The 22,341-nt window shown below is 46.7% G+C and overlaps 1 protein-coding gene across 1 annotated transcript; it reads left to right on the forward strand.

The window, feature by feature from the left end:
• Positions 1-15,779: 15,779 nt before the first annotated feature.
• Positions 15,780-16,752, forward strand: LOC109743962 (early nodulin-93). The gene is made up of 3 exons (XM_020303056.4): positions 15,780-16,063; positions 16,176-16,237; positions 16,321-16,752. Exons 1-3 carry the CDS (start codon positions 16,000-16,002, stop codon positions 16,504-16,506), a joined length of 312 nt encoding a protein of 103 aa, XP_020158645.1. The 5' UTR covers positions 15,780-15,999; the 3' UTR covers positions 16,507-16,752.
• Positions 16,753-22,341: the final 5,589 nt, after the last annotated feature.

The raw sequence follows: 22,341 nt of genomic DNA on the forward strand, positions 1-22,341 counted from the left end.
ATTGGGCCTTAATGGGCCATACGGGAAAGGAGAGAAAGGCCTCGAAAGGTGGCCGCACCCCTCCCCATAGTCTGGTCCGAATTGGACTAGGGAAGGGGGGCGCACCCTTCCTTCTTTCTCCTTCCCCCTTCCCTTCTCCTACTCCCACAAGGAAAGGAGGAGTCCTACTCCCGGTGGTAGTAGGACTCCCCCCTATGGCGCGCCTCTCCCCTTGGCCGGCTGCCTCCCCCTTACTCCTTTATATACGGGGGCAGGGGGCACCCCAGAGACACAACAATTGATCCTTGAGATCTCTTAGCCGTGTGCGGTGCCCCCCTCCACCATATTACACCTCGATAATAACGTTGCGGAGCTTAGGCGAAGCCCTGCGTCGGTGGAACATCATCATCGTCACCACGCCGTCGTGCTGACGAAACTCTCCCTCAACACTCGGCTGGATCGGAGTTCGAGGGACGTCATCGAGCTGAACGTGTGTAGAACTCGGAGGTGCCGTGCGTTCGGTACTTGATCGGTCGGATCATGAAGACGTACGCCTACATCAACCGCGTTGTGATAACGCTTCCGCTTTCGGTCTACGAGGGTACGTGGAGAACACTCTCCCCTCTCGTTGCTATGCATCACCATGATCTTGCGTGTGCGTAGGAATTTTTTTGAAATTACTACGTTTCCCAACAGTGGCATCCGAGCCTGGTTTTATGCGTTGATGCTATGCACGAGTAGAACACAAGTGAGTTGTGGGCGATATAAGTCATACTGCTTACCAGCATGTCATACTTTGGTTCAGCGATATTGTGAGATGAAGCGGCCCGGACCGACATTACGCGTACGCTTACGCGAGACTGGTTTCACCGTTCGGAGCACTCGTTGCTTAAATGTGACTGGCGGGTGTCTGTCTCTCTCACTTTAGTTGAACCGAGTGTGGCTACGCCCGGTCCTTGCGAAGGTTAAAACAACACCAACTTGACAAACTATCGTTGTGGTTTTGATGCGTAGGTAAGAACGGTTCTTGCTAAGCCCGTAGCAGCCACGTAAAACATGCAACAACAAAGTAGAGGACGTCTAACTTGTTTTTGCAGGGCATGTTGTGATGTGATATGGTCAAGACATGATGTAATATAATTTGTTGTATGAGATGATCATGTTTTGTAACCGAGTTATCGGCAACTGGCAGGAGCCATATGGTTGTCGCTTTATTGTATGAGATGCAATCACCATGTAATAGTTTTACTTTATCACTAAGCGGTAGCGATAGTCGTAAAAGCAATTAGTTGGCGAGACGACAACGATACTACGATGGAGGTCAAGGTGTCGCGCCGGTGACGATGGTGATCATGACGGTGCTTTGGAGATGGAGATCACAAGCACGGTGCTTCGGAGATGGAGATCACAAGCACGGTGCTTCGGAGATGGAGATCACAAGCACAAGATGATGATGGCCATATCATATCACTTATATTGATTGCATGTGATGTTAATCCTTTATGCATCTTATCTTGCTTTGTTTGACGGTAGCATTATAAGATGATCCTTCACTAAATTATCAAAGTATAAGTGTTCTCCCTGAGTATGCACCGTTGCGGAAGTTCTTCGTGCTGAGACACCACGTGATGATCGGGTGTGATAGGCTCTACGTTCAAATACAACGGGTGCAAAACAGTTGCACACGCGGAATACTTAGGTTAAACTTGACGAGCCTAGCATATAACAGATATGGCCTCGGAACACGGAGACCGAAAGGTCGAGCGTGAATCATATAGTAGATATGATCAACATATTGATGTTCACCGTTGAAACTACTCCATCTCACGTGATGATCGGACATGGTTTAGTTGATATGGATCATGTGATCACTTAGAGGATTAGAGGGATGTCTATCTAAGTGGGAGTTCTTAAGTAATTTGATTAATTGAACTTAAATTTATCATGAACTTAGTCCTGATAGTATTTTGCAAATTATGTTGTAGATCAAAAGCTTGCGTTGTTGCTTCCCTATGTTTATTTTGATATGTTCCTAGAGAAAAATTATGTTGAAAGATGTTAGTAGCAAAGATGCGGATTGGATCCGTGATCTGAGGATTATCCTCATTGCTGCACAGAAAAATTATGTCCTTGATGCACTGCTAGGTGACAGACCTATTGCAGGAGCAGATGCAGACGTTATGAACGTTTGGCTAGCTCAATATGATGACTACTTGATAGTTTAGTGCACCATGCTTAACGGCTTAGAATCGGGACTTCAAAGACGTTTTGAACGTCATGGACCATATGAGATGTTCCAGGAGTTGAAGTTAATATTTCAAGCAAATACCCGAGTTGAGAGATATGAAGTCTCCAACAAGTTCTATAGCTAAAAGATGGAGGAGAATCGCTCAACTAGTGAGCATGTGCTCAGATTGTCTGGGTACTACAATCGCTTGAATCAAGTGGGAGTTAATCTTCCAGATAAAATAGTGATTGACAGAATTCTCTAGTCACCATCACCAAGTTAGTAGAACTTCGTGATGAACTATAGTATGCAAGGGATGACGAAAGTAATTCCCGAACTCTTCGTGATGCTGAAATCGACGAAGGTAGAAATCAAGAAAAACATCAAGTGTTGATGGTTGACGAGACCACTAGTTTCAAGAAAAGGGCAAAGGGAAGAAGGGGAACTTCAAAAAGAACGGCAAGCAAGTTGCTACTCAAGTGAAGAAGCCCAAGTCTGTACCTAAGCCTGAGACTAAGTGCTTCTACTGCAAAGGGACTGTTCACTGGAGGCGGAACTGCCCCAAGTATTTGGTGGATAAGAAGGATGGCAAAGTGAACAAAGGTATATTGGATATACATGTTATTGATGTGTACTTACTAGTGTTTATAGCAACCCCTCAGTATTTGATACTGGTTCAGTTGCTAAAGAGTAGTAACTCGAAAACGGGAGTTGCAGAATAAACAGAGACTAGTAAAAGGAGAGGTGACGATGTGTGTTGGAAGTAGTTCCAAGATTGATATGATCATCATCGCACACTCCCTATACTTTCGGGATTAGTGTTGAAACTAAATAAGTGTTATTTAGTGTTGGCGTTGAGCATGAATATGATTTGATCATATTTATTGCAATACGGTTATTCATTTAAGTTAGAGAACAATTGTTGTTCTGTTTACATGAATAAAAACCTTCTATGGTCATACACACCAACGAAAATGGTTTGTTGGATCTCGATCGTAGTGATACACATAATCATAATAATGAAGCCAAAAGATGCAAAGTTAATAATGATAGTGCAACTTATTTGTGGCACTGCCGTTTAGGTCATATTAGTGTAAAGCGCATGAAGAAACTCCATACTGATGGGATTTTTGGAATCACTTGATGCTTGCGAACCTTGCCTCATGGGCAAGATGACTAAAATGCCGTTCTCCGGAACTATAGAGAGAGCAACAGATTTGTTGAAAATCATACATACAGATGTATGTGGTCCGATGAATATTGAGGCTCGTAGCAGGTATCATTATTTTCTGACCTTCACAGATGATTTGAGCAGATATGGGTATATCTACTTAATGAAACAGAAGTCTGAAACATTTGAAAAGTTCATATAATTTCAGAGTGAAGCGGAAAATCATCGTAACAAGAAAATAAAGTTTCTACGATCTGATCGTGGAGAAAAGTATTTGAGTTACGAGTTTGGCCTTCAGTTAAAACAATGTGAAATAGTTTCACTACTCACGCCACCTGGAACACCACAGTGTAATGGTGTGTCCGAACATCGTAACCGTACTTTATTAGATATGGTGCGATATATGATGTCTCTTACCGATCTACCACTATTGTTTTGGGGTTATGCATTAGAGACAGCTGCATTCACGTTAAATAAGGGCACCATCTAAAATCCGTTGAGACGACACCTTATGAATTGTGGTTTGGCAAGAAACCAAAGTTGTCGTTTCTTAAAGTTTGGGGTTGCGATGCTTATGTGAAAAAGTTTCATCCTGATAAGCTCAAACCCAAATCGGAGAAATGTGTCTTCATAGGATACCCAAAGGAGACAGTTGGGTACACCTTCTATCACAGATCCGAAGGCAAGACATTCGTTGCTTAGAATGGATCCTTTCTAGAGAAGGAGTTTCTCTCGAAAGAAGTGAGTGGGAGGAAAGTAGAACTTGATGAGGTAACTGTGCCTGCTCCTTATTGGAAAGTAGATCATCACAGAAACTAGTTTCTGTGACGCCTATACCAATTAGTGAGGAAGTTAATGATGATGATCATGGAACTTCAGATCAAGTTATTACTAAACCTCGTAGGTCAATCAGAGTGAGATCCGCACCAGAGTGGTACGGTAATTCAGTTCTGGAGGTCATGTTACTTGACCATGACGAACCTACGAACTATGAGGAAGCGATGATGAGCCCAGATTCCGCAAAATGGCTTTAGGCCATGAAATCTGAGATGGGATCCATGTATGAGAACAAAGTGTGGACTTTGGATGGCTTGCCCGATGATCGGCAAGCCATAGAAAATAAATGGATTTTCAAGAGGAAGACGAACGCTGATAGTAGTGTTACTATGTACAAAGCTAGAATTGTCGCAAAAAGGTTTTTCGACAAGTTCAAGGTGTTGACTACGATGAGAGTTTCTCACTCGTATCTATGCTTAAGTCTGTCTGAATCATGTTAGCAATTGCCGCATTTTATGAAATCTGGCAAATGGATAAACAAAACTGCATTCCTTAATGGATTTATTAAAGAAGAGTTGTATATGATGCAACCAGAAGGTTTTGTCAATCCTAAAGGTGCTAACAAAATATGCAAGCTCCAGCGATCCATCTATGGACTGGTGCAAGCATCTCGGAGTTGGAATATACGCTTTGATAAGTTGATCAAAGGATATAGTTTTATACAGACTTGCGGTGAAGCCTGTATTTACAAGAAAGTGAGTGGGAGCACTACAACATTTCTGATAAGTATATGTGAATGACATATTGTTGATCAGAAATAATGTAGAATTATTCTGCAATGCATAAAGGAGTGTTTGAAAGGAGTTTTTCAAAGAAAGACTTCGGTGAAGCTGCTTACATATTGAGCATCAAGATCTATAGAGATAGATCAAGACGCTTGATAAAGTTTTCAATGAGTATATACCTTAACAAGATTTTGAAGTAGTTCAAAATAGAACAGTCAAAGAAAGAGTTCTTGCATGTGTTACAAGGTGTGAAATTGAGTAAGACTCAAAACCCGACCACGGCAGAAGATAGAAAAAGAATGAAAGTCATTCCCTATGCCTCGGCCATAGGTTCTATAAAGTATGCCATGCTGTGTACCAGATCTATTGTATACCCTACACTGATTTTGGCAAGGGAGTACAATAGTGATCTAGGAGTAGATCACTAGACAGCGGTCAAAATTATCCTTACTGGAATAAGGATATGTTTCTCGATTATGGAAGTGCCAAAAGGCTCGTCGTAAAAGGTTACGTCAATGCAGGTTTTGACACTAATCTAGATAACTCTAAGTCTCGGTCTAGATACATATTGAAAGTGGGAGCAATTAGCTAGAGTAGCTCCATGCAGAGCATTGTAGACATAGAAATTTGCAAAATACTTACGGATCTGAATATGACAGACCCGTTGACTAAAATTATCTCACAAGCAAAACATGATCACACCTTAGTACTCTTTGGGTGTTAATCACATAGCGATGTGAACTAGATTACTGACTCTAGTAAACCCTTTGGGTGATGGTCACATGACGATGTGAACTATGGGTGTTAATCACATGGTGATGTGAACTATTCATGTTAAATCACATGGCGATGTGAACTAGATTATTGACTCTAGTGCAAGTGTGAGACTGAAGGAAATATGCCCTAGAGGCAATAATAAAGTTATTATTTATTTCCTTATATCATGATAAATGTTTATTATTCATGCTAGAATGTATTAACCGGAAACATAATACATGTGTGAATACATAGACAAACAGAGTGTCACTAGTATGCCTCTACTTGACTAGCTCGTTAATCAAAGATGGTTATGTTTCCTAGCCATAGAGATGAGTTGTCATTTGATTAACGGGATCACCTCATTAGGAGAATGACGTGATTGACTTGACCCATTCCGTTAGCTCAGCACTCGATCGTTTAGTATGTTGCTATTGCTTTCTTAATGACTTATACATGTTCCTATGACTATGAGATTATGCAACTCCCTTTTACCGGAGGAACACTTTGTGTGCTACCAAACGTCACAACGTAAATGGGTGATTATAAAGGTGCTCTACAGGTGTCTCCAAAGGTACTTGTTGGGTTGGCGTATTTCGAGATTAGGATTTGTCACTTCAATTGTCGGAGAGGTATCTCTGGGCCCACTCGGTATTGTGACTAATGAGTTAGTTGCGGGATGATGTATTACAGAACGAGTAAAGAGACTTGCCGGTAACGAGATTGAACTAGGTATCGAGATACCGACGATCAAATCTCGGGCAAGTAACATACCGGTGACAAAGGGAACAACGTATGTTGTTATGCGGTCTGACTGATAAAGATCTTCGTAGAATATGTGGGAGCCAATATGGGCATCCAGGTCCCGCTATTGGTTATTGACCGGAGACGTGTCTCGGTCATGTCTACATAGTTCTCGAACCCGTAGGGTCCGCACGCTTAACGTTACGATGACAGTTTTATTGAGTTTTGATGTACCGAAGGAGTTCGGAGTCCCGTATGAGATCGGGGATATGACGAGGAGTCTCGAAATGGTCGAGACGTGAAAATCGATATATTGGACGACTATATTCGGACTTCGGAAAGGTTCCGAGTGATTCGGATATTTTACGGAGTACCGAAGAGTTACGGGAATTCGTATTGGGCCTTAATGGGCCATACGGGAAAGGAGGGAAAGGCCTCAAAAGGTGGCCGCACCCCTCCCCATAGTCTGGTCCGAATTGGACTAGGGAAGAGGGGCGCACCCTTCCTTCTTTCTCCTTACCCCTTCCCTTCTCCTACTCCCACAAGGAAAGGAGGAGTCCTACTCCCGGTGGGAGTAGGACTCCCCCCTATGGCGCGCCTCTTCCCTTGGCCGGCTGCCTCCCCTTGCTCCTTTATATACGGGGGCAGGGGGGCACCCCAGAGACACAACAATTGATCCTTGAGATCTCTTAGCCGTGTGCGGTGCCCCCCCTCCACCATATTACACCTCGATAATACCGTTGCGGAGCTTAGGCGAAGCCCTGCGTCGGTGGAACATCATAATCGTCACCACGCCGTCGTGCTGACGAAACTCTCCCTCAACACTCGGCTGGATCGGAGTTCGAGGGACGTCATCGAGCTGAACGTGTGTAGAACTCGGAGGTGCCGTGCGTTCGGTACTTGATCGGTCGGATCGTGAAGACGCACGGCTACATCAACCGCGTTGTGATAACGCTTCCGCTTTCGGTCTACGAGGGTACGTGGACAACACTCTCCCCTCTCGTTGCTATGCATCACCATGATCTTGCGTGTGCGTAGGAATTTTTTTGAAATTACTACGTTTCCCAACAGGTCCCAGATGGAATGAGATGGTGCGTGGGGCATACATCTAATTCCTTTGCAATCGCTATTGGCGTGGACTAAAATATGGAAGTTTGAGTGACAAGACTTGAATATGCAACTTTGGCAGTGGCAAGACCGATTTTTCCATAAATATAATTAAAAAAAAATCCCTGGTGGGTTTGATGATATTGATTGGAAATGTATATGTTAATATTTCTTTCCTATAAACTAGATTAAAGTGTAGTCAGACGAAACTAATATACACTCTATTTTGAAATGTAGGGAGTATGCCATATCTTTAAGATATCATGACCGTGGCTATTGATGATTTCTCTATACTACTCATGACATTTAATAGGATTTATTGGCATTTATTTGGATAAGGATAACCTTTCTTTGTGGGGCGGATAAGGATAAGCTTGATGCAAAAGAAACTGAAACATGTCGTTTAATGACATTAATTGGATAAGGACAACCTTAATGCAACCACATCTATATAAGACGACTGAACCGTACCAGTCATGACCACAGAAAACATATCGATTGACAGACTATTGCATAACTACATATTCTCAGTTGTTCTGTGTTCTTAGGCAATGGCCAAAAATAGCATCTTCCAAGTGATCATTGTTTTTCTCATGGTGCAAGTCTGCTTGCTCATGATGATGGCAGCACCGACAGCACATGCAGCTGCTAGACCAGTGGGGTACAATCCAGTGTGCTGCCCTAGGAACATTTACTGTTGCGGGTTCGGTGGCGCATTGGCCAATTCACCCATGCCATCCATTGAGCCTTGAAGTGTGGTTTTATTCTCCTCGAGGTAGTAAGCTCGGCATATAAATAATATATGTAGTTTTATTGTTTCATGTGTTACCTATTCCCGAATATTTGTGATGCTACTTTCAAGAAGATATTGTACTAGCTACTTACCTAATAAAATGGGAGGAGATTATTATATATATTGTTTTAAATATACTACAAAGAGATTCAAATTTATGTTTACGTCAGTCCTTTTGAAAACAAGATTATTTGGCCGCACTGATTTATGGCAAAAAAAAAACGAGTGGTGAGGTGCGTGCCTTTGGGAATTTCTGTTTTATTGTTCCGTTGGTCCTCCATTTGTCGAGATTGTCTGGGTCGTGGCAGCATGCTTTATTTTTCACAAAGGTCATAACTTTTTATAGCATTTATTGAGTGATGGAGTACATCAGCAATTAGTAGAAACCAATTACTATTGGCGATGCTTGTTTTTTAATCAAGGGATCCACACTCTCTTCCTTTTTTGCAAGAAGGCCGATGCCATGTATTAAAATTGTCCAACCCTTACAACACCATCCTTACAAAAGAATTAACATAGAAAACACATCCTGGGTTATATCAAGGGCGTCTTCCTTCCGGACTTGTACGGCGTGAGCAAAACTCGATGTCGCCTTTGGATTTCCAGAACAACCTTAGAGCCAGGGTAAATCATTCTCTACATTTTTCAAGTGAGTGCTCAATTCCTCAAAAAATAGTCAAATAAATAGTATACGAATATAACTTTTTATTCTCTGATGGAGCACGAAGGGATTGTTTGCCGTGGATCCTATATGCGCAATCTATCTATTAATCTATTACTATACTAATTAGAGACTCCTTCGAAATTCCCACAATTAATCAGAAAATACGGACTGCTCATCTGGTGGGACCGAATTATTACGGTGTAGTTTTTTTTAAAAAATTTCTCACATTAATAAAGATTAAACAATAATTATAAGCCACCCATCTGGTGGGACTAAGTTATTACCGCATAGATTAACTCATATAGGCCTTGGCCAGAATTTTGCTCCATTCTCGTAAATCCAAATAATAATCACTCAAACTCTGTTGTAAAAATAGAACACTAAAAAATTACGATTCATTCTCTAGTCTCAACTATTCAAAGGAAAAAAAAAACTCCCACCTCAATATAGGCACTACACAGTCTCTTCCTCTCCCCATTAAAAAGATCATCAACCGGAAGTAATCTCCATAAATTCCATGGTCACGCATAGCATTGTCCATTGGATCTGCGATCGATCGTCTTGGTCATTGGCGGAGGCCTTCCTCAATGGTGTGGCCGAACTCGATCTGCGGGTGAGGTCAAGATAACGCTTTGGTCCTAGGGGTTTGGTATAGGGTCTTACGTAAGGAAAATGGAAGAAAAATGAAGTGAAGGCAGAGAACCCATACACAAAGAGAAGCGAAGTCTGTGCCCCTAGCTACTCAGTATGCGTACGCGGTTTTCGACACTAGATGCTGCTTGTTATTACCAACCATTTGTAGGCGGTTTGATTGTTCTGACTAAACCCGGGCAAATGTCAGGCTGGGCTGGGCTTGTAAAAGCCCGGCCTTCATTCTCAAGCCCGAGCCCGACCCGAAGCCCAAAAACTCTCTGTTTTCAAGCCCAAGCCCGAAAGCCCGGCTTGAACGTTGTTTTTAGTGTACGCACGTGCAAGCCTGACCCAAAGCCCGAAAGCCCGTCTCGAAATACAGATAAAGAGAAGCCCGAGCCCAGCCCAAACTATCTTTCGGGCTGCAAAACAAGGCCCGAGCCCAGCCTGAATGTGAAGCCCGGCCGGGCCCGGCCTGTCGATGCTCGGGTTTAGTTCTAACCACCACCAGCGTCGGCCTTTGCATCAAACGATGCACACAGTCATTTATTAAAAAGTATAGGGTCTCAAAGTATGAGTAACATCTCAAGTTGCCAAAAAGGAACAAGAAATCAAACAAATAGCCACAACTGACAAAATAGGAATGTGGCTAAACACCTATCTTATTAATGGACCACCATCTAAACAGGTTGTATTTAGCCCGTGCTACCGTCTCCCATTGATTGCACCCAACAGCCATAAGCCCCCTCTCTACCGCATGGTGTAGTAATGACCACTTAGGGATCCAGCTAGTCGCCCTGATAGATAACATACAAAAAGCTTGTGATATTTGTCCTGTTAAAAACACAATCATTCCGATAGTTCCAAATAGCACAAACTAAATGCACAAACTAATTCGTGACGTAGTATTGGGCTCAACCCCACCTAGCCAGTTACCAAACAAATTGGAGATAATATTAAGAGGAGGTATGTTCAACGACACGTGTATTGTCCGTCACGATAAGTTGGAAATGGGGCAAGTGAGAGACAAATGTTGACTCGTTTCATCATGATCGCAAAACTACACCATTTACTCCCCTTCCACCTACTCCCTCCATTTCTAAATATTTGTCTTTCTAAATATTTCAACAAATGACTACATACGGAGCAAAATAAATGAATCTACACTATAAAATATGTCTACATACATCCGTATGTGATAGTCTGTTTGAAATGTCTAGAAAAACAAATATTTAGGAACGGAGGGAGTACATTGTAGGCCAACTCTAACCCATCCACTACAAAATAGAGGAGGATCCGTCCGAGCAAAGCTATGGAGTATATTTACTTCACTAAGTTTGGCCGGACATAGTCGACCCCCTAAATATAACAGAGTACAACTTATAATTGGCTTATACAATTCGTTGAACACTTGGTGTGCGTCTGCTTGTGGACTCTGGCATGGCGAGCACCCCTGCGGCGAGGAACACGGGTTAAACACGTAGCTGATCAGGATGCAGACGTTGACAAATAGCTGCCACCGAGATGGCAAGCTAGACATTGCCAATTGCAGCATGTTGGTTCCGCTGGCAAGCTTGCTACTCACATGATCCTGCTCGGCCTGCACCGCGCCTCGTCCCCCATCGCGTGCTACAGCTCCTGCTGCTTCCCCTCTGACGGAGGACTGCACCCCATCACTGTGCTCGACCATGTAGTGCCTGAAGGGCCTGACTCCTCCGTTGGACAGGCCTAAGGAAAGCTGAAGCTGGATGGCGTCGTCGACTGCCTGCGAGATGGGCGCCGGAGTGAGTGTGGTGTTGCGTGGCACGATGGCAGCATGAGCTGCAGCTTGAGGTCGTGCCGAACGCTCATGCCACAGGCGCTCGTGATGCTGCAGGTCGAGGTCGCCTTCGACTATGGCACATGCGCCAATGCGACGGACGTGTCCCCGTCCGAGCCCCGCAAGGAGAGGTCGCTGTCACTGTCGAACGCCACCCACGATGATTCTTAGAGCATGTCTACCCCTAAACCCTCAAACCCTCAAAAATAACCGCCTTTTTACGGGTTGAGACGAAAAATTCCTAAAGAATAGAACCCCTTAACCCTTAAACCCTTAAAAAAATTTAGAGGCTCAACCCCTATTCTCCTTCCCAGCCTGTAGAAACAGGGGTTGGCCAGCCCAACCCCTCCCCGACCCGGTTCCATCGCCAATGACGCGCGGGAGGGAATTTTCAGCTCCCCCTCCCCGGATCCGGCTGTCGCCGGCCTCCGGCCGCCCTCCCGCCGAGCCGCGCCCCGGCGCTCCATCCCCGGCTGCCCCTCCGCCTCCCCGCCCCGCCGCGCACCGCCCCGCCGCCTCCCCGCCCCGCCGTGTGCCCTCCTCCCCGCCCCGGCCGCCCTCCCGCCGGCCGCCCCTCCCGCCTCCCCTGCGCCGCCGCGGCCCGGCCGCCCTCCCGCCTCCCCTCCCGCCCTGACCGGCCGCCCAGGAGCCGGCATCGAGGAGCCGCGCCGCCGCCCTGCCCTCCCGCCGGTCGCCTAGGCCGTCCAAGCCGCGCCGCCGCCCTGCCCTCCCGCCGGCCGCCCCGGCCGCCCTCCCGCCCGCCGCCTCCGCCGCCTCCTCCGAGGTGAGGTATGTGCTTTTTTTTTTCATTTTGTTTCATTTTCTTTATTGTTTCATTTTTTAGCACTAATTAGTGACTGTCCTTTGCAGATGGAGATGAACAATGAGGAGATTGTCATGGACTCGATGTCCGATTCGTCGGATTGGTCGACATCCGACGATTCCGACATTGATGAGTTGTTGCAAGACGACGACGTCGAGATGATGAGCCTCCTCATCGACGTGCAATCGTTTGAAAACCGCGTGAAGCTGATGGATCAGAGGAGAGGGTTGAAGATGGGGCGAGTCACCATCTACCGGAACCGCGCTCTCGGACACGAGCATTTGATGGAAGACTACTTCGCGGAGGTACCTACATACCCTCCTCGTCTCTTCCGCAGAAGGTACCGAATGCGGCGTAGTTTGTTCGTGAAGATTGTCACCGATTGTGAGGCCGCCTCCTATTACTTTAAACGTCGTAGATCCGCCGCCGGTATCATGGGGTTTAGTGCATATCAAAAGATATCGGCGGCAATGCGGGTACTCGCTTATGGCATACCCGCGGATTATACCGACGAGTATCTTCGCATTGGGTAAGATACAACTACGGAGTCAGTCCGTAGGTTTGCCAAGTTGGTCATCCGGTTGTACGGTGAGCAGTATCTTCGGGCACCAAACGAGGAAGATACAAAGAGATTAATGGAAATGAATGAAAAAAGGGGATGGCCGGGGATGCTTGGTAGTCTTGATTGCATGCATTGGAGGTGGAAAAATTGCCCAAAGGCATGGCACGAAATGTATTGCGGTAAAAGCCGTGATGCTACCATTGTGCTTGAGGCCGTAGCATCTCAGGACACATGGATTTGGCATGCATTCTTTGGGTTGCCAGGAACATTTATGATATCAATATCCTCAATAGATCTCCTTTGTTCAAAAGATTAATTTCTGGGGATGCTCCAGCTTGCAACTACAAAATCATGGACAATGAGTACTCAATGGGATACTATCTCACCGATGGCATCTATCCCGAATGGGCAACTCTTGTGAAGTCCATCAAGGAGAAAAATGGGGTGCCCTTAACAAGAAAAGAGGCTCATTTCACCAAGGCACAAGAGGCAGCCCGCAAGGATATTGAGAGAGCTTTCGGTGTTTTGCAAGCAAGGTTTGCCATAGTTCGTGGTCCAACTCGGTTTTGGGACAAAAAAACCTTGGTGAACATCATGAAATGTTGTGTGATTCTACACAACATGATCCTAGAGGATGAGAGAGGGTTAAACCTCCCTTGTTTCTATGACAATGTTGGTACCCGTGTGCAACCGGAAAGAAACCCTTCTCGCATACACGCTTTTCTTCAAGCACATCGTGAGATTGAGGATGCAACCACTCATGGTCGGCTCCGGGATGATCTAGTAGAGCACCACTGGCAGTTGGATGGGGGGCGCATTGGCCCATGATGTATCTTTGTTTTACTTTTCTATGTCCTATTTGATTCGAACAATTAGTGTAATTTGCTCAAACATTGTCGTAATAATTTGAATGATTATTGTTTTATTCGGTGTTGTAATAATAACTAGAATGATTATTGTTTTATGTCAAATGTGATGGAATTTGTGATATGTCATATGATGAAATGTGATGAAATGTGTGATATATGAAATGACAGTTTTGAAGGTTGGGGTTGAGGCAAAGACTAGAACCCTCAAATCCAACCCTTAAAGCAGTTTAAGGGTTGGGTTTGAGGGTTCTAGTCTTTGCCCCTGTTTTTCAACCCTTAAAAGTGTCAAAAACTAGCACTTCTCAACCCTTAAAACTGCTATAAGGGTTTGAGGGTTTGAGGGTTCTACTAGTAATGCTCTTATCGGTTGCAGAGTCTAGTGGAGCGCCCGCCCATCACGTGCTCCCATTTTAATATGACCAACGAGGCGGCGCGCTCGCCACACCGCCCGCCGGTACTACCAAAACCACGGTCTTGCCTCCCACCGTATCAACTCGCCTTCCTCCCCGCCCGCTGGTTGCGCGGTTTTCGGCAACCTATAAATCCCGCCGGAGCACCTTGCTCTGCCCATCTCATCTCATCTCACTCACACTGCTTACTTGACTTCACTACCTAGCTCACTTCCTCCGGATCTCGTGCCACCAAGCTTTCTTCCATGGCAACGGCCACGGCCACGAAGATGTCTACGGTGAGCCGCGCCTACCTCGACCAGAGGCTCGCCGCCGCCAAGCGCTGCTCCAGATGAATCGATGAACACTTTTTGAATGAATTCATCAAGCTCCTATTCTTTAAACTCCTCATTCGACGAACCAATCGTTTTGCCTATAAAAGAATCCAGAAAAACTGGTCGAACATTATTGAACACATATAAGGCAAGGTGTATGTAGGGAGGAGCGGGACGTACTGCAGCGACGAGAATGGCGGGGAGGAGTTTTGTGGCGGTGTTACCGGCATTGTGGGGCCAGGATGGTGGCTAAGCTAGGGAAGGGGCATCGCGGACGAGGGAGAAGAGAGAAGAGGAAAAGGGCAAGTCAGGCTAGGTCCAGGTGATTTGATGAAATTTATGGTGGGTCCTGTCTGTCCGATCCAACGTAGTGGACACGTCCAACCCTCCCCATATCCGCCTCAGATATGGGTCGGATATGAGGGGTGCCGGTCGGCCCGGACGTATAAGACTGATTTGAAGGAGCCGGCTGGCTTGCTATTTCTTGAGCGGTCAGTGACTAAATCATCCGCCCAATCATACAAAGCCAATATGAAGGGTCCGGTTGTAGATACTCTAAGCATTCAACGCTAAGGTCTTGCGTTTGCTGAGGTGCGCAAAGACAACCACTGCGATGCTAGCAAATTCCCAACTAAAATGAGCATAGCACAAATAAATTTGAATTTAAATTTTTTGAAGGTGTCCAATTGGTATTTGTCGGTAAACATGTTTCTCTCCCCCTGTTGGTTTTTTTGGGTATTGCCAAAACCTTGGTGAGGGTCGAGATTCGTGACGACGGGAGATCTACGGTGGTGGTGCGAGCGGTGACGGGGCTAGCTAGTGAAAACTTTTACGTTATTTCGATTGGCGATCAACTTTATACTCCCTCCGTTTCTTATTAGTCCGTATATTAGCTTTGTTCGAAGTCAAACTCTCCGAAGTTTGATCAAGTTTATATAAAATATTATTGATATTCATTAGATCCAGTGTGAAATATATTTTCATTTGATACTTTTCTTGATATTGTAGATATTTATCTGTTTTAATATAAGTTTGGTCAAATTTTGAAAAGTTTCACTTTAAAGAAATCTAATACGCGGAGTAAAAAGAATCGGAGGGAGTATTTCCCCGAGGAAAAAAAAGCAACAACAATTGATTTGCAGCGGACCGCTCGCGGAATTGGATTGCGGCCGGGTTGGCGGAAAACAGGGATCGCCAACAAAACGGAGGGCACCTACGGCACGAGCACGCTCCCTGCCAACCCCGATTGATCGATGCACGCCTTATCTTTACCTAGTTGCAGTGCAGTGGTCATCAAAAAGTATCAGAGGCGAGTCACGTGGGATGGTTTTTATATGCGGGCCATCTGTGCTCTGCCGCGTCGCCGGCCATCGCGCCCGCCCGCCGCTCGTCTGAAAACCACGGTCTCGCCTCCCACCGTATCAGCTCGCCTTCCTCTCCGCACGCCGGTTTCGCGGTTTCTTGCAACCTATAAATCCGGCCGGAGCACCCAGCTCATCTCACACACCACTACTCATCTTACCTGACGCACTTCACTGCTAGCCAGTTCACTTCTCGTACCACGCCAAGATGTCTACGGTGACCCGCGCCTACCTCGACCAGAGGCTCGCCGCCGCCAAGCGCTGCTCCAAAGGTAACGGTTCCGGCCTCAGACCAGCATCTGCTCTGCTCGTATATCCCATTCATTGCAGGTCATGTGTCTGCTGAAACTTGATCTTGATTAACATTCCTATCCCAAACTGCAGAGGCTACCATGGCGGGAGCCAAGGCCGCGGCCGTCGCCACCGTCGCTGCCGCAGTCCCCACAGTAAGTAGCCAGCTAGCCATTCAGTTCCAGAGTTCATAGAACACATCTCATGAATCAACGCGTTACCTGTAATGGAATTTCAGCTGGCGAGCGTGAGGATGCTGCCGTGGGCGAGGGCGCACCTCAACCCCACCGGGCAGGCGCTCATCATCTCCACGGTCGCCGGGATGGCCTACTTCATCGTCGCCGACAAGACCATCCTCTCCATGGCCAGGAGGCACTCCTTCGACGACGCGCCAGAGCACCTCAAGAACACCTCCTTCCACTAATTAGACTATAATAGTAGATACATTAGTAGCGCGCGTAATAAACCGTGTACGCCGGTCGCCGGCCGGCCGGCTTGTACGTGTCTGCTGAAGCCTGAAAAATGGTACTATAATGTTCAGCGAGAGGGGCGATCAGGCGAGGTGATGGTATAATTATCTGATGATGTATGTATGTAATAATGTGGCCATGTTCTCCATCTTGTCATCTTTCCAGGGATCGTGAATTAATAACCACTAGTTTTTGTACAACTTTAGTTCAAGTGCACTCACTCATCTCACTTATTTCTTGTTTGTGATTGCCATTTGATATGCGTCAAGACCGAGTAACACTAGTACTAGTACTAGACTACTAGTTCATTCATTGGATCCCCTACTACTCTCCTCTCTTCTATCCCGAAATGCACGTGGGGATCATGCCACCTGAACTCACACTATAAATCTTTTGAGGGAGATGATTGGTTTATGCCGGCGGATCTCATGCGAGGCGTCCCTCACCTCTTTCCTGTGACACGTGTCTTGCATGGGTCCATCTAGTACTATTTCTAGCGGTTCCGTGCGATCATGTGCGTGTGGCGGAGAAAGTTTTCTGCAATATCATTTGTGTTGGGATATAACTATTGGGTATGACCAGGAGGGGCCGGGTCATATCGCTGGCGACTTAAGGATAAAGATGGCGGGTTATGAAGCAAGCCCGTTGAAGGCCCAAGACCCAGAGGCGACTTGAGGCCCAAGAGGATAAACCGCCATATGTGTAACTTGTATTGTAAGGCAAGTTTAGTTAGTCACCGAGCCGGACACGTTGTGTATGCGCCGGCCGGGACTCTGTAAGCCGCCGGGCATCAACCTGTGTATATAAAGGGGTGACCCGGCGGCGGGTGAAGGCAAGAAACCAGAGATCGAGAACTAGGTCAAGCGTATTCGCTCCCTGGTAATCGAAACCCAAGCAATACAACCCCAAACTGGAGTAAGCCTTTACCTCGTTGTGAGGGGCCGAACCAGTATAAACTCTCTGTGTCCTTTGTCCCGATTAACCCCTTCAAGCTAAACTAACTGCGATGGCTCCACACCTAAGTCCTTTCACTAGGGCATCTGCCGTGTTAAGTCGACGACAATTTGTGTTGCGAACATTCTTCCGCAATAACTCTCATGTTGCAAAAAAAGTGAAAACTGAAAGAATAAAAATCTGCAACATTACCGGCGGAAGTTGCCCATGTCCGACCATGCCGCCGCACGCCGACAAGTTTCTACAGCAACGACAAAGTTACAAAACGGCGACGACAACGAGGGCGGTGCTACTGCGACATCATCTTTCATTGCGAAAAAGTTCTGCAACAACATCCATGTTGCAGAAGTCCTTTTCGCAACATTATCTATGTTGCAAAAAAGTGAAGAGAAAAAAACACACAACATAAGCTCCGTTGCAAATGGTTTTGAAACACTGCATTTGTTGCAATGAATTGTGCCAGATCTACGGTTGCGGAGGCGGAAAGATCCGCCGGCCGATGCGCAGCACGGTCCATCTTTTGATACGATTTATTGGATGCCCTGGTAAATAAGGATAGAAAATTTAGCAGTTCTGTAACAAGCTTTCCATGGATAGCCCCACCCTCCCACGCCGCCCCCCGCAAGGCGACGGGGAGGAACCTACTGCGCCGCCGCCAACTACCTTCTCCGCCCCTCCTCCCTCCCTCGCCGTCGCCAGAGGGCGCAGCCGGGCGAAGCCGCCGGCAAGGCCTCGTCGTTCCCCCTTCCAGCGGCCTTGGTGTCGGCCGACGCGGCTGGATCAGGGTGCCTCGCTGTCCCAGGGCAAGGCGGTGTTGCGGCGCAGCTGCCTTGTGATGGCGCTGCGCGCGGCGGTGGCGCGACGGGCTGGGCTTCGTAGGCCGTGCTGGTGCGTGGAGCGGCGGGGACGGCGAGTGGCTGGTGCGGGCGTTCATGGCGGCGGGCGGATCTAGCGTGGCGGCGGTCGCGGCGAGGCAAGGCGTCAGTGGCGGGGTCCGGTGTGGCCTGGGCTAGCTCCTGGCTTGGCGCAGTGGTGGTGCGGGTCGCGGACGACAAGGATCTGCGGGCGGCCGTCCCTGCCCTAGCTTCGGGCTGGTGGGGGTGGTGGCGCAGTGGTGGTGGCAGGCGGGGCATGTTGGTCGAGTCCGCGTCGGGACCTTCCTGGTATGGCGCTCTGACGTTGGCGGACGGCGCGAGTAGGCATCTCCGGTGAGCTTCCTTGGTTGCGGTTGCAGGTCAATTTGGTCTCACTGTCGGCGAGCGCGCGGTTGCCGATGGCCTCGCGAAGATGTGTGTTGTTGGGGAACGTAGTAATTTCAAAAAATTTCCTACGCACACGCAAGATCATGGTGATGCATAGCAACGAGAGGGGAGAGTGTCGTCCACGTACCCTCGTAGACCGTTAAGCAGAAGCGTTATGACAACGCGGTTGATGTAGTCGTACGTCTTTACGATCGACCGATCCTCAGTACCGAACGTACGGCACCTCCGCATTCAGCACACGTTCTGCTCGGTGACGTCACGCGAACTCACGATCTAGTAGAGCTCGAGGGAGAGTTTCGTCAGCACGACGGCGTGGTGACGATGTTGATGAAGCTACCGTCGCCTGGATTATGGTGGATTATGGTGGAGGGGGGCACCGCACACCGCTGGGAGAGATCAATGATCAACTTGTGTGTTCTAGGGTATCCCCTGCCCCCGTATATAAAGGAGCAAGGGGGGAGGCCGGCCGGCCCCTATAGGGCGCGCCAGGTGGAGGAGTCCTCCTCCTAGTAGGAGTAGGACTCCCCTCTTTCCTACTCCTACTAGGAGGGGGAAAGGAAGGGGGAGAAGGAGAAGGAAAGGGGGGCGCCGCCCCCCCCTTCCTAGTCCAATTCGGACTAGAGGGGGAGGGGGCGCCGCACACCGCTGGGAGAGATCAATGATCAACTTGTGTGTTCTAGGGTGCCCCCTGCCCCCGTATATAAAGGAGCAAGGGGGGAGGCCGGCCGGCCCCTATAGGGCGCGCCAGGAGGAGGAGTCCTCCTCCTTGTAGGAGTAGGACTCCCCTCTTTCCTACTCCTACTAGGAGGGGGAAAGGAAGGGGGAGAAGGAGAAGGAGAAGGAAAGGGGGGCGCCGCCTCCCCTTCCTAGTCCAATTCGGACCAGAGTGGGAGGGGGCGCGCGGCCTGCCCTGGGTGGCCCCTCTCTCTCCACTAGGGCCCAACAAGGCCCATTAACCCCTGGGGGGTTCCGGTAACCCCTCCGGCACTCCGGTAAAATCCTGATTTCACCCGGAACTCTTCCGACGTCCAAATATAGGCTTCCAATATATCAATCTTTATGTCTCGACCATTTTGAGACTCCCCGTCGTGTCCGTGATCATACCCGGGACTCCGAACTATCTTCGGTACATCAAAACATATAAACTCATAATACCGATCGTCACAGAACTTTAAGCGTGCGTACCCTACGGGTTCGAGAACTATGTAGACATGACCGAGACACGTCTTAGGTCAATAACCAATAGCGGAACCTGGATGCTCATATTGGTTCCTACATATTCTACGAAGATCTCTATCGGTCAATCCGCATAACAACATACGTTGTTCCCTTTGTCATCGGTATGTTACTTGCCCGACATTCGATCGTCGGTATCTCAATACCTAGCTCAATCTCGTTACCAGCAAGTCTCTTTACTCGTTCCGTAATGCAGCATCCCGTAACTAACTCATTAGTCACATTGCTTGCAAGGCTTATAGTGATGTGCATTACCGAGAGGGCCCAGAGATACCTCTCCCACAATTGGAGTGACAAATTCAAATCTCGATCTATGCCAACTCAACAAGTACCATCGGAGACACCTATAGAGCACCTTTTAATCACCCAGTTACGTTGTGACGTTCGGTAGCACACAAAGTGTTCCTCTGGTAATCGGGAGTTGCATAATCTCATAGTCATAGGAACATGTATAAGTCATGAAGAAAGCAATAGCAATAAACTAAATGATCAAGTGCTAAGCTAACGGAATGGGTCAAGTCAATCACATCATTCTCCTAATGATGTGATCCCGTTAATCAAATGACAACTCATGTCTATGGCTAGGAAACTCAACAATCTTTGATCAACGAGCTAGTCAAGTAGAGGCATACTAGTGACACTATGTTTGTCTATGTATTCACACATGTATTATGTTTTCGGTTAATACAATTCTAGCATGAATAATAAACATTTATCATGATATGAGGAAATAAATAATAACTTTATTATTGCCTCTAGGGCATATTTCCTTCAGTCTCCCACTTGCACTAGAGTCAATAATCTAGATTACACAGTAATGATTCTAACACCAATGGAGTCTTGGTGCTGATCATATTTTGCTCATGGAAGAGGCTTAGTCAACGGGTCTGCAACATTCAGATCTATATGTATTTTTCAAATCTCTATGTCTCCCACCTGGACTTGATCCCGGATGGAATTGAAGCGTCTCTTGATGTGCTTGGTTCTCTTGTGAAATCTGGATTCCTTTGCCAAAGCAATTGCACCAGTATTGTCACAAAAGATTTTCATTGGACCCGATGCACTAGGTATGACACCTAGATCGGATATGAACTCCTTCATCCAGACTCCTTCATTTGCTGCTTCCAAAGCAGCTATGTACTCCGCTTCACACGTAGATCCCGCCACGACGCTTTGTTTAGAACTGCACCAACTGACAGCTCCACCGTTCAATGTAAACACGTATCCGGTTTGCGATTTAGAATCGTCCGGATCAGTGTCAAAGCTTGCATCGACGTAACAATTTACGACGAGCTCTTTGTCACCTCCATAAACGAGAATATCCTTAGTCCTTTTCAGGTATTTCAGGATGTTCTTGACCGCTGTCCAGTGATCCATTCCTAGATTACTTTGGTACCTCCCTGCTAAGCTAATAGCAAGGCACACATCAGGTCTGGTACACAGCATTGCATACATGATAGAGCCTATGGCTGAAGCATAGGGAACACTTTTCATTTTCTCTCTATCTTCTGCAGTGGTCGGGCATTGAGTCTGACTCAACTTCACACCTTGTAACACAGGCAAGAACCCTTTCTTTGCTTGATCCATTTTGAACTTTTTCAAAACTTTGTCAAGGTACTCCCTCCTTCCATCTATATAGGGCCTAATGCGTTTTTTAAGACCCCCTTTGACTATTGACAAGATTAATAGTACATGACATGCACAATGCGAAAATTGTATCATTGAAAGCCCCTTTCACACACGAATTTAACGGTGTGCTTTGTGAAAGTTGCATGTCATATATTATTGCTCTAATAATTGGTCAAAGTTAGCCTCGAAAAACGCATTAGGCCCTATATAGATGGAAGGAGGGAGTATGTGCTTTGTGAAAGTCCAATTAAGCGTCTTGATCTATCTCGATAGATCTTGATGCCCAATATGTAAGCAGCTTCACCAAGGTCTTTCATTGAAAAACTCTTATTCAAGTATCCTTTTATGCTATCCAGAAATTCTATATCATTTCCAATTAGCAATATGTCATCCACATATAATATTAGAAATGCTACAGAGCTACCACTCACTTTCTTGTAAATACAGGCTTCTCCAAAAGTCTGTATAAAACCATATGCTTTGATCACACTATCAAAACGTTTATTCCAACTCCGAGAGGCTTGCACCAATCCATAAATGGATCGCTGGAGCTTGCACACTTTGTTAGCTCCCTTTGGATCGACAAAACCTTCCGGTTGCATCATATACAACTCTTCTTCCAGAAATCCATTCAGAAATGCAGTTTTGACATCCATTTGCCAAATTTCATAATCATAAAATGTGGCAATTGCTAACATAATTCGGACA

The sequence above is a fragment of the Aegilops tauschii genome, chromosome 7 (genome assembly GCF_002575655.3).
Source record: "Aegilops tauschii subsp. strangulata cultivar AL8/78 chromosome 7, Aet v6.0, whole genome shotgun sequence".
Taxonomy (NCBI): domain Eukaryota; kingdom Viridiplantae; phylum Streptophyta; class Magnoliopsida; order Poales; family Poaceae; genus Aegilops; species Aegilops tauschii.

Bases quoted from the DNA above. Each gene is read 5' to 3' on its own strand.
- LOC109743962 (XM_020303056.4), top strand. From the start codon at position 16,000: ATGTCTACGGTGACCCGCGCCTACCTCGACCAGAGGCTCGCCGCCGCC. The intron at 16,064-16,175 runs GTAACGGTTCCG...CCCAAACTGCAG, and splicing joins CGCCAAGCGCTGCTCCAAAG to AGGCTACCATGGCGGGAGCC. The intron at 16,238-16,320 runs GTAAGTAGCCAG...ATGGAATTTCAG, and splicing joins TCGCTGCCGCAGTCCCCACA to CTGGCGAGCGTGAGGATGCT.